Source organism: Pteronotus mesoamericanus, unplaced genomic scaffold, assembly GCF_021234165.1.
Source record: "Pteronotus mesoamericanus isolate MK-2021 breed Mesoamerican mustached bat unplaced genomic scaffold, CSHL_Meso_final contig_130, whole genome shotgun sequence".
Taxonomy (NCBI): Eukaryota; Metazoa; Chordata; class Mammalia; order Chiroptera; family Mormoopidae; genus Pteronotus; species Pteronotus mesoamericanus.
This window is the reverse complement of record NW_026555060.1, coordinates 29,972,846-29,986,366: the sequence shown is the minus strand read 5'-3', so window position 1 is coordinate 29,986,366 and position 13,521 is coordinate 29,972,846. Positions and strand designations below refer to the sequence as shown.

General features: G+C 39.6%; 1 protein-coding gene across 1 annotated transcript in view; it reads right to left on the bottom strand.

Moving 5' to 3' along the window:
- Window positions 1-13,521, bottom strand: part of SFMBT2 (Scm like with four mbt domains 2) — a 214,057-nt gene that overhangs the window by 81,241 nt on the left and 119,295 nt on the right. Inside the window, exon 8 of the mRNA XM_054593939.1 lies at window positions 1,498-1,599. Coding sequence (XP_054449914.1) covers window positions 1,498-1,599 — 102 coding nt within the window. The remainder of the gene's footprint in view (window positions 1-1,497; window positions 1,600-13,521) is intronic.

The window sequence follows — 13,521 nt, the reverse complement described above, 5'->3', positions numbered from 1 at the left end:
AAAAGATGACAATAAATGTACAATTAGAGGTATCCTGTTGGATCATGCAAGTGTTCCTTTTAGGTTAAGAATGGCTGACATCCCAAACCACTGCAGCGACAATCCGCTCTAGTCTACCTTGATCACCCTCTTCATACAATAATATTTTCATTTTGAAAGTTATATATGTACAGCAAGCCAGTGGAAAACTCAGCAATGTGCATGGCTTTAAAGGGAAAAGGACACACTTCCATTCTCTCTCCAGTGGTTATGTTGAAAATACAGTGTGTTGAGTGATTCACTGGAACTTTCGATTCCAGCTGGAGGGTTGGTGCGTGCCAAAACCGGTGCTTGTTGAAACCACCACGGCACTTTGTAAGAAACAAACTTAAAACTCAGTTCTAAAACAATCAGGTTTATGTTTAACCAACTAACAAGGTAAGAGGACTCAGTAGTTCCCTTGTGGATAGTATAGTACCCATAAATAGGACAGAAGGTTTGGGTGAACGTAGTTAATATTTTAGTGAGCGTTCACACATGCCAGGCACTTCATACATGATTCCTCACTTCTTTCAATGACATGAAGTCGACAATATAATACCTCCTGTGCAGCTATAAAAACTAAGGTTCTTAAAATATAAGTAATTTAATCAGCTTGTAACTAGCAAAACTGATTGGGATTTATCTGCAAAGCCACTTGTTTAGACTAAAACATTATGCCGCCAGGGAATTAAAACATTAAACATTATTTTGGTGGGAATCATGACACCTGGGTTTAAATCCATGGAGTTGACTTTTGAACACTCCCCACAAAATGCGTGAAAGGCCATTAACTAAAACAGACATTGGTTTAAGAGTGCTAAGTTTGTTGGTCTCTTCCACCATTTATAAGACATACTTAAGGTTGAAACACACACACTCTAGATATTATCATAGCTGTCTTCACCGAGATTTCTTTGATGGAGAAGGGAAATTATAACCTTAAAAGCTTATTAGACCATAAAAAAATGACTTTACATGAAAAAGTAATTTCATTTTACATCTTCAAATCTCAAAAGCATAACTTTTCCTTTAGTCAATGAAAGCAGATGATTAAAAGGAAGTAGACGTGCTGACACAATGGCCCTGGGAATTTGCTTTTCACCATTTTCAGGTATTTTAGAAATATAAACAGATCATAGTGACTACTATCAGGCAGGAGGAACAAGCTCACTGCAAATTTACAGCCATGCAGTCCCTCACAGACATGAGCATCCACGTACTGTACTATCAGAAGACAAGTGAAACTTACCCCATCCATTACAAGAGGGAACATCTGATTAGACCCACTCTATGCTACCAGTGATAGAGAGAGAGCTTCAAATAGCACTGGATAAGAGAGAAGGCAATCCACCTTGGGTTTACTTGGCGTAGTGACATATCCTTGTGCAAGCATATTTCATCTGGTTGGCTTTGAGGAGAAAGACTTATTTGATCCACTCTGGAGGCTGAGGTGAAGAGCAAGGGAGGGAAACCCACCTTGGTCACTGATGCAGGACAGATATGAAAGGGCTCACTCATATTCACTGTTTCTAGCTTCATCCCAACTGTGAAGAAATGGCTTCGCAAATCTGCATGATCCTGCAGGGAAAAGGGTTCAAGTATTGAATGTGCTGGTATTGTAAATTAACTCAGTAACTGTCTGAATGTTATCCTTGAACATTTAATTGGGCAACCAAAATTGGATTGAAATAATTAACCCTCCCTGTTTCAAATTTCTAATCATTACAAGATACTGCAGATTTAATTATTTTTCTGCAAGCTAAATTGCTTTTCCAAGAGAGAGGAAACAAGCCTTTGCGGCCATGCTTAAATTTACGCGAAGCAAAAAAATTCACAGTGCACTTCTTTGATCTTCGTCGGCACTGTAAATGAAGCACAGCAGAGTAATAGAGGCAATCAGTCATCTAAAACACAGCAGGAATATCTTCAGAAGACGTGGCCTCTTGCCACTGGGCTTATTTCACAGGGCTTCAGCGAGTACCTTGTGGGTGATATCGCTTGTCTCTGTGTCCCATGTCTAAAAACACACAGCTTACCAGTTACTGGTGGCAAGCTGATGATCTTGGAGATGTGTGCACACAAGGGTCCAAAATAGCCCTGCAGACAATCAGAACCTGACTCCTGCTCCATAAAGATGAGCGACGCCCCCAGTTGAATAGGTGTCTGGCAGTTTTATAACCCACTCACAGCAACCTTATGTGTGTGAGGTGGAGCTTTCCTGCTTTCTCAAGAAAACAAATTTCAATATCCACTTCAGCTATACAGCAATAGATGAAGATGGCTGGACTCTGGATACCAGGATTTATCTTGCGGAGATGGAGGTCACCTCATAACTCATAGTCTGTATAAACAGTAGTGGCTAAATAAATGAATATACTGAAGACTGCCCCTGAGGAAATAATAGCTGCAAATAAATCCCTCTATTTCTAAATACGTCAATTGGGTGAGAAGTACAAAAATACCTGGGGATCTGCGACTTTCTTTTATCTGCAAATCTAAAGTGGCTCTTTAATTAATTCAACGATGCATTCTACCTCTGATGATTGTAAAGAGCCCCACCAGGCTGTGCCTGCTCCCCTGGCTAAAGCCGGTCAACGCAGCAGGTGTACAACACAAGACTAGAGAAAAAGTATTGCTTATACAATTCTCCACCACTCTACGGCTTTACCGAAGAAGGTACAGAATGTAACCACCTACAGAACCACAAGGACCCTCTCATTTCTCATGTCACCCCAGCAGTCTGCAGAGGCCTCTGTAACCACAGTGTTGGGTGTGGCTGAAGCAAACAGCACCACATCCAGAATGAGAAAGGATGTGGTCCATGTGCGATGTCTCGTATGACAAAAAAAAGCCAAACCTCCCTGAAAGAACTGGCCCATTCGAAACCTTTATCAATTCCTGAAGAATTTACAGTCATCACTGTAAACGTTTTACACATAAGGAAAAACACGTATTATTCTTAGCTGCAAGAGGAGATTTTAATTGAAAAATAGAGCATTTATTTTTAAAGGGGAGGCTGGGTCCAGAAAAGGAATTGAAAAAGTAACAGTAGAGAGAGTTTAATGCATATTAATACACATCAACCTTAAGGCCAAGGCAAAGCCAGAAACCACAGGTGTTGAGACCAAAGTAGGAAATTGAAAATGACTGACTTCTGAATTAAAAAGCTGAAAGTTAATGTTCTTATCAGACATCAGTGCCTCTCAATATCTCACTATCAGTGGAAATTGAGGCACATTAGTGGATTTTGCAGATATTTTTCTCTTTTAAGCACAAAAAGCCTTTAACCTTCTGAAAACACAAATTATCATACACTTACAATGTAATAAAACTTTGTTATATTATAAACTTTGTTACATTAAAACTTTGTTACTTGAATATACTCAACAAGTTTAAGCAGCCATTATACTTTATGACAATACAGAAATGTCCTCATGTACTAATGACACATTTCTAACTCTAAGAAACTGCCCAGATGAAAGTAATATTTTCACAGAAATTCTTCTGTTTCCTTCTCTACTACAGCAGAAGTTCCCTCTCACTACTCAGGGCTACAAGGCTAAACATTCTCGAGATGCGGTTCACCAACAACAGGAAACCTGTAAGTGCCCCATCACCAGAGCTCTCCTTGCAATTTCCATCTCCCACCTGCTCTACCGTTGGCTGCTCCTCTGTGTTTTCATGACAGTGTCCCGACAGCAGCAGGGTTGACCCATGTCCCTCAGGACATGGCTTAGGCTTTCGCCTTAGGCTTTCGGTCTGGCCTTGACCACTAATTTGAAGTCTTTAGCCAAATCTACAACTACTTTGTATTTGTGCTCCAAGCTCCATGGAAAGGTCTCTCAATCACAGCTCCCAACGCTGTGCTGAGAACTCTGTGGCCCTCAGGAATCCTACACTAGTAGTTGTCCTTTAACTGCCGACTTATTTTATTCTGATTTGTCTAGTGGAACGAGGTAATAGCTGCCTTTTCTTTGAAATAAAGCATAAAGGCATGGGATATCAATTTGCTTCTTAGGTAATCTCCTTTCAGGGCTGCAGACTATATTATAAATGATTTCAGTGTATTCTGTGTCAAATGGTTATCGCTCGGTTATGAGGGGTCACTTTGTGCAGATACCGTATGTCCTCTTCCTTCTTTCCTGGAGAGCCTGTGTGCTTGTTTTGTCAACCACTGAATGTCTCGCCCTCTCTTCTCATCCATAAAAAATACCTTTCATGTCAAAATAATACACGGCCATAGGTGGGATGAAAATATTAGCAGCATTAAAAGTTTTAAACAGTATAGATATCGTTGACAATATTTTGTCCTGTCATTAAAATATTTTTAAACAATTAAAAAATCATGCTCAGTGAGTGAAGGTTAGAAAGAACCTTCCCTCTGTCAATCATGGCTCAGATTTCCAAGATCTTAAATTATTTCTACTAGGTATCAGTTGCAAGCACACAAACTTCTTGTGGAAATGCACCTGTTTCAGTTCCAAACTAGGTGAAAATTCGTAACCTCGCTTGTTTAATATACTGGAAAGTGTCAGTCATTTTGAGAGGTGGCTGCATCAAAACATTAGGTATTGTATTCTAGTCTCAAATTTCATATCTAGTTATAGTATCTTATTAAATTTGAATTCCAAATATCAGAAATGATCCTGGAAACTATAAAATACATTCTTGTATCCTCAGGCCTAACACTCACTGCCTTAAGGCCTCTTTTTAATATGCATTTAAAAAAACAAAGAAAGAAAAATTCTACTATGTAGAAATCCCATCAGTTTCAAAGGTAAGTCAACATAATGGAATTTTTTTTAAATTTAGGAGAAAAGACACTTAATAACGATGACTATCTTCTACTTTAATGCTGATGTTATTCATGAATGATGATGTCAGAAACTTTTTACTACAGAGACAACATAATATTTTCTAAAAAGGCTTGCCATTGAATCCTGTAGCCTTTGGAGATCTTTAAAAAGCATTACAGGGAATCATGTAGTAGTATGTGCAGTACTTCCTTGTCCATGCCAAACTCTCTCATTTATATTATGCAGTTCATTGAAGAAAGATCCCTATAAATATTTATTGAGTTAAGGTGAAGAAACATCAAAAACTGGGTGACTGACATCCATTCCAGTTCTATGTTCTATCGTTTATTCAATAAGCATTCATTAGAAACCACTGAGGTATCACTGAGTAGGCTGTCAGACGAAGCACAGAACACACACACACACACACACACACAACACTAAATTTATCAAAGAAAGAAGGAAAAGACGAACAGCTATGGAAGATCCAGGCTTCGAAGAAATTTCAGAATTATTTTTCCTTGTCATATATAAAAATTATCACTCTGATGATAGTAGTCCAAGGATTTATAGGAGTGAATCTTAATTTGAACCATGAAAAGCATGTGATTTAGAATGATAAAGATCCCGGGAAGGTGGCAGAGTAAATTTTATTAGGGAGGCCGGGTTTTAAATATTGATTGAGGGATTTGAATCTGATCTAAAAGGCAAATGAAGTCAATTTAGACACTCCTAAAAAATACAGTTTTTGATGATAAGAATTCCACACCAGTGAATTTCCAAATAGGCCAAGACATAGACCTTCTGAACTCTGTGTGTGTGTGTGTGTGTGTGTGTGTGTGTGTGTGTGTGTGTGTGTGTACATCCAAATTAGTATATGAGAAAAGGTACAGATATTCTCAGTAAAAAACCAATATAACCACCTCCAGACCATTTATTATGGGGCTGTCAATGCAGTCAGAGTCTATGCGTTCATTTACACAAACACCAGCTAATCATTCTCTGTGTTAAGAAGAGAAGAGTTCCTGGCCCCTAAAGATGATTCACAAAACCAATTACCTATCGAGAGATAATGGAAAACTCACTGTGGTTTGAAAGATACATTCTGGCCTTGGCAAAAGCTCTAGAGAATCATTCACACCTCACAATGACTGGATCAAGAATGATGTTATTCCTGAAATCAGGAGGGATTACTAAATCCTCAGTACATTTACAAATATGCCTGTCACATTCAGAAAATACTGTTTATTTAAATATTCTGGAGTCCAATTAAACTGCTTATAGAAAAACTTTCGTTTAAGAAATGCTGGCAATGTCGTTCCCATCTACATTCCTCCCTACACATTTTATTTTTGCCCTAAAGTAGTTTTATATTGATCAGAAGTAAAATACCATTTATTTTATTGAAGGAAGGGCTCAGCAGCCTCCCTTAAAAATCGCTCTTCAGGGAGCCTTATTTTTAGTCGAATGACAGTGTAAAGGAGATTGTGGGTACATCAACTTCTATTTTCCACTCAGGTTTCATCAGCTTTATTCTCTCCTAACCCAAGTAGCTCTCATGCTCTCCTAAGATCCAGTGGCTGCACTTGGTTGGATATATAGAAAGAGTAACAACTGACAGCTTGTAAATGCTTGTAAGCTCTTCCCTTGTAGTATCATTTTCTTCTCACAACAGACTGAATGTCTTGCAGTAAAGAAATTAAGACATAGAGAGGGAAAGTTACCTATGCAAGGACACAGAACTAACAAGAAGAGCCAGAACTCAAAGCTGAGTGGTCTAAATCCATGGTTAGCTAGCAGGTTATAAAGCCCACTGGAAAGCAAAGATCAAAAAGGAGCTTTTATGTTTTTCTTGCTAATTAGTAAACAAACAAATATAACTCTTACAACCTAGAGACTCCAAAAATTTTATTTCAAAGACAGACAGCACCAAGTTAAAAGTGATGACTATTAATACTGATCTTTTACAAAAACTTCCGATTGTTGCTGTTAATTCATACCACTTTTCAATGGCTTATGAAAAAAATGTGTCAGAGATCATTTTGACACTAAAAATTGCCACCAAAATGTGTATAAGTCAGTCACAGTCTTCATCAGCAATGGATGAATAATTTTTACTAACTGCTTTTGTAAGTCCTTTAACCAATGAAGGTTGAGAAATTCATGCAGCATTATGCCTATGGTACATTTTTAAGTTATTCTTTCTCATACCATTATCAATGTTAACCCAAACAGGTCAATCAGATAAATGCAGTTAATCTAGTAAATGTTCCTGGCTGCAAAGTCCACACAAATCTCAGTCTGTCCACGGCTTTATAAATATTATGGGTTAAGCACTAATGTATGTGAATGAAAAGTGGATGTTGTGGTTTCTGACATGAGAAACTTGAAATTTAGAGAATGATGAAGGAGTGATAAATACAAAGTATAATACTAGAAAAGAAATTTGGACAAACATAATATATTTGGTTGTTTTGGCGTACATCTCACTTTGTTTCATCTGTTAAACAGAGGGGTCAAGAAGAAGAGACCACCTCAGAGCATTCCCTGGGGACATACCGGTCACCTACCGCTCTAAACATTAGCCCCTGATGAATCCTTTGAAGGGATTACCAGGCCTGGAAAAGGCACTGGCTGATTCGAGAAGAATCAAACATAGCCTTTAAAGAAACACTACTGCACAGAGCTGCCTTAATATTAGTCATTTATGAGTAAGCACCAATCCAAACTTCTCTGGCAGAGTGACAAATCTTCAGGGTGAACACTTTATAAAAGAGACTAGGACTATGAACATTAATCTACAGAAGGAGGTGAAGAGTATTGTTAATGGAGAGGCAGAGCAAGCAAAAAAAGAACATTCGATCATTTTCGGTTGTGCTCTCTCCCGCATGCCTTGAACATAATAACTCCCCTCTCTGCTATCACTTTTGGGGCTTGAAGAACTGTAGGTTATGCTGTTATAATTTAGCATGTGGCTATCACTGACTCCCAAAATAGCCAATACTTGCTGTCATCCCTGCTTCAGTAGATAAATACACCTCTCATGATATAAAAATAAAGAATGTGGCAGAGGGGAGAATGAGTTCAAACTAATTACCGCCACACAATTCAAATGCAGTTGCTGAGGATTTTAATGTTAAGAAGGGCAGTGAATCATTCTCAGTGCAGAAACCAAAGTCTTAACCTGAGTCCCACAATCAACAGCTACAGGAAATTTCCTTCAGTGGTGGCAATCTGAGTGTCAATCTTTAATTTTTTGGTTCTTCCTTTCTGCTTATGTTGTTACAAAATAAAATGAAGAGATAGGCAGCTCAGCCCTCTCCACATCTTTAAGTACCGAACTCATTCACTGTGTCATACTTACACAAAGATACTGCACAGTATATAATTTTGTCTGTTCCAACATGCCAGTTTTTGGTCCACAAGAAACTCAAACATTGCCTATGCATCTTTTAGGCTTCAATTAATTTGCATAATGTCTAAGATTAGGCTTCAGTGAAGTTAAAGGAAGGTTTTAATTAGTATTACATTCAAATTGATATATAATGAACTACGCTTTAATTCATTTACTTATATCAACATGTCATGCTAAAAACAGACCCAGTGCAATTCATCACATTGTTCCCTTTTGTTTTAACAGTGATTTAGCGCTCATGTTCATTAGAAAATTACTCTCATGTTCGTTTCATCGAAAGCTGGACATTAGGATGCCAGCATTTATTAAGTCAATAGCATTATTACATTTCAATTCCACTGCACTGAATTAAATTTAGCCAATGAAATATTTATAACGAATGTAATAAAAGCTCTGTAAGCTGAACACTCATAAGCATTTCAATTTTTTACTTACAGCTGTAAATAGCAGTTTTATCTACTAGTCATGCGTTAAATCAAGTTAAAAAAATAGTAATGAGAAAATGTAGTATTATATACTTCAACCTGAACCACAAGATTTCTAACAGGCGATTATAGTAGGCCTATTTCACAGGAAGTCCAAAAACTGATACACTAAGTTGTTTTAAAAAAATAGGGACAATGAAAATGCTTTTCATTGATTAACATTTAGCACCATAAAAGCATTTGTAAGTGGCAAGAAATTCCACCTTATTTACAGCACCAACTATGAAAAAAACACGGCTGATTTTGCACGTGTAGGTCACACAGTGATTACCCTGTCTTTTCTCACGCTTAGTTAACCCTCTCCCAATAAGTGAGGGTATCTTGTTATGTTTCCACAGCAACGCTCTAGGCAGTCTGAGAGCTGCTGGCTGAAGGGGAGCAGAGTGGACACCGTGAGGGTCAGCCTCCCTCCCAGCCTCACACCCCACTGACAGAGTGTGGTTGACAAAATTATTGCTAGGCACTCCTTCCGCTGAGAGCCCTAAATGCAACTAAACTGTTGTCATGGAAATATGACCAATGGCCCTGCACTGCCTCCACTCAGGTAGATACCACATTCTTCAGGGAAAGAAGGCAGAGCTGCTGATGAGCAAGCCTCCCCACAAAGCAGACTGACTGTGTCTTCTGTTAGACAGACAGCGGCCTCTGGAACGCAGGCAGCTGGCACCCACCCCTCTCAGCTGTGTTCTGCCACAGGTGGGGAGGATTCCAAGCTGGAAAGTGCCCAGTTGCCACCCAGCCCGGCACAGATCTAAGAACAGGTAAGGTCTCAAGTGCCTCCCTCAAATTCTGGCTGCCCTTGCATCAACTGGTCTGTTTCCAGGAGTGAGGTTTGTCCTCTAGATCAGGGTTTCTCCATGTTGGCACTGTTAGAAGTTGGGGGCCAGGTAATTCTTTGCTGGGGTATGTCCTGTGCACTCTAGGATGTTTAGCCACATCTCTGACCTCTATCTGCTACATGTCCATAACACCTCAAGCTATGACCACCAAAATGCCTCCAGGCATTGCTCAATGTACCCTAATGGGCAAATTCAACCCCACTGAGGAACACATGCTCGAAAAGCTACCAGGGCCTCTACCAAAGGCAAGTGAACAATGAATGAGTCACTCAGCATCTTCCAGTTCACATTCAACACTTGGTGGGCAACACATGCCCTCAGGATTCATCTTCTGGTTCTTTGTTACATAATACTTGGTATAAATACTTGTTTACTTTGAAAAACTGTATAAAAACAACAGGGAAAAAGAACCCTTGACCTTGGGAGTCAGGCAGACTTGAGTTCGTGTCCTGGTTCCACCACAGGTTTTCTATGAAGTAGGACAACAGATTAATTCCACTAAGCCTTGAGTTCTTCAAGTGTACAGTATGGCTAATAATACTACTCTGTTAGGTTCTTGAGAGGATAATGAGACTACATAGGGAGAGCGCCTGCGACAATTTCTCATCCTGCTGATGCTCAAGAATTAGAGGTGAGCATCAGTACTACTAAAACATGGTCCACTGGAGAATGATGTTGGAGTTCCCATGAAGTATCCATGGCTTTTTTGAGTTTTTCTTTTTTTTATTCTGTGCCCCTGTACACTATCCTGCAGGGTCTGAAAGACTTAATGTGTATTCCAAAAATATTTCATAGATATGTAAGTTATTACAGGAAAACAAGGACTTAAACCACATCAGCAGTGCCTTGCTGCTTATCCCCTCACTGATGGACCTGCAGTCTCCCAGAATCACTAGACGCTCAAAAAACTGAGGTCTAGTGAGTGGCCTAATTTGTACAAAATCACAAGTAAAGTGATTAAATTTTCCCAATCGTTTTGCAAACTGGTGCTATATGTGCCATGTATGCATGAATTTACTTTTAGGGACATCAAGGTGCTAGGGGGAAAAATTAATTCTGTTGGGGTCTAGCATCTCACCAGCAACTGCAAGAGTGACATCTTTTGAAATATGAATTAGTTTTAAGTCAGGTTTCTTCTATTCTAAACTTACTCATTCCTTCTTATAATGTTAAACTCAGAACATTACCAGCCATCCAAAAGTTTTTATGATTTGTTGATGTCCGTCCTTATGATTTTAAATGGGGCTGGAGACGCAACTGGAGGGAGATGTTATTTTTACCCTTGACTTTTGTGTCATCAAGACAAGGAAACTCAGAGCAGAATGGCTGTCCAAAGAGGTGGAGAGAGAAGACACAGGACTGAAGGATTCCCACGTTTTCACCTCCATGCGTAATACACACATACGCCCCCTCAGGCCGCCATTCTCAGGGGAAGAGGGGGTGCACTGAAGGTCAGGGTCAGTCACACAGAAGCATCGGTGGGTGGAACCCCTCTCACACGTGGTCTTCATTTTCCATTAGATCGTAAACCTCTGAAGACCTAAAGGACTTCAAGTTTCTCTTTACATCGTTTCCCCTACATGAGATGCCGTGATTTGCAACTGCCAGTTCGTGAAAAGCCCCATGGAGATTAGAGTATGACCTACTCCATGAAGGATCGGTATATGTTCCTAGAGGAAAAAACTGCCTCCATACAATTTGCATTTACTATCACATGCTCCACAGGAGAATGAATTCTAATCCATTTTAATTATTCTCATTAATGGAGAGTAGCATGGAAAATCTGAGAAAACATTAAAATATGACATGACAATCACTTTGAAATGATTCTGTTTTATAAATAAGAGATTTATGGCCCTTCCCCATATCCCAACACCAATTCCGTTAAGTTCATGCTAATATTATCTTGCCTTCCCTGAAACTGCAGGAATTGGCGAGAGCCATCATAATCACAGGCAAACAGAAGCCACGTGGGAATGATAACTCACAGAGTAGATAAGCAAAAGTTGACTATATTCTTACATTCTTAATGTTTAGAATTAAAAGCAAGTCACTATCTAGCAGACTGCAGGCAGCAGTGTCCGGGCCTCTGCGATCAAGCAACTGTCGAGGCAACTCTGTATATCTGGGGTTTGCCGTTTTTATAGTTACATTTATTGTTTGACCAAAGGTGCCCTCTTTATATGTCTCTTATAAGATTTTCTCCAATACTTATAAAAACAAGATGGCCCCCGTGGTGCTTTTGGAGCGAAGTAATTCATGGGTTTCAATTCGAGAGCCCAGAACACACGAAGAATAACCATACACAAGCTCTCCCTTGGCTTTCTCTAAGTCGCCAAGGACAGACATTACATAAACTCAGCTTCTCTGTGATTTACCATCCCAGAGAGACTCTGCTGAACAAACCTCTCCAAGTCTTTACAGAAATGAGGGCGGTGAAGGAGGGCATGTGGCACGAGCCTGGCAGAGCCTGTGTTTCCAGGCCCAGGTGCGGAGGGGGCCCCGAGTAAGACAGCCTGGCACCAGCCCCAGAAGCCAGGTCAATGACACTGACAGGTCTCCCGGGCAAGCCATCGGAATGATAACAAAATGACTCACTGCCTAGGACGGCCTTTCTTTGAAAGAACCATTTGGGTCTAACTTGGACAGGAGGAAATAGCAACCACATGCCTCACAAACATTTTTTGCTAAATTATTTGGTATCAGACACTCTGCCATGTGGGAGAGGGAATGCCAGGCCAAAAAAATTAAGTGCTATTCCTACAAATCTGAGAGAATCAAAGTATCCCACCTGAAGGCCAAACTTAGCTATGAGTTTTTTATTGTTGCTGCATTTAGCTGCTGAACAAGAGAAAAGGAAATCGGTCACCATGGAAACCACAACATCACGATCTATCCTAACGGAACAGCTCGAATCCTTTCTTACCCCTTTGGCTGTACCAGATGGAAAAAGAAAAGAAAGCTTTTCTCTCTTTGCCACACTTCGTATCTCTCTCTGGCCTTTCACTGAGGTCTCAGATGCTAAAGTACAGAAAAGATTCCCTTCTAAGGGTTAAATGTACAATCACACTGGCAGGTACATAATTCAAAGCTGAAAAGGACTAAGGAAATAACAAGATGCGGAATCTGCAGCATATTACCAGCACTGACTGAACACTTAACAGAGAATAAATATGTGCAAGGAATAACTTTCTTTCTTTTAGTTTGTTTATTTGTGTTAAAAAAAAATGGCCTCATGCAGCCCCTTTTAGTTATCAATTAGCCTTTTCTCAGCTACCCCTTCCCTTTGTTTATTAAAGCATTAAGCTACAGGAAAAGTGAGATGTAGTGAACAAAGTGTGGAAGGCCTACCTTCAGACCAGACCAAACTTACTGCTTCTCTTACTATTTTGACATTACTGAAAGCTCTTTATTTAACTTTATTTACAGATGTCAAGTATGCCTTTTAAGTAGTATCAGGTATGTATACATAATTCTGGATCTGTTTAACAGTAACCTATGTCAACAGAGACGACAGAAACTGAGATAGGGGAGAGACAAACAGCCGGGTGTTTAATCTAAGTTCCAGACTGGGAACACTTGTAATCCTGAGTCCTGATGAAGTAAAATAAAACAAAAAAATAAAATAAACAAACAAAAAACAAACAAAAAAACCAAAACCCTAAGATGTCATGACTTCAGCTCCCTTTAACATCCATGATAGCCACCGATATTGACTGGAAACTGGTCAGGGAGGCATAACAGAATGCATCAAAGCAAGCATCCTGGATGTACATACCCTATTGAGAAACACCTCTCTCCTTAGTTTCCAATAAAACAGAAATACAGAAATAACCCGGAAGCATTGGGTTGTCACTGCCCAACCACATCTCATCTGCTCACAGGTACATGCATCTGAGGAACATGGGTGTGATATTAGGAAAAGCAATGCAACAGAGTAGAAAACCAGGCCGAGGAGAAACCAG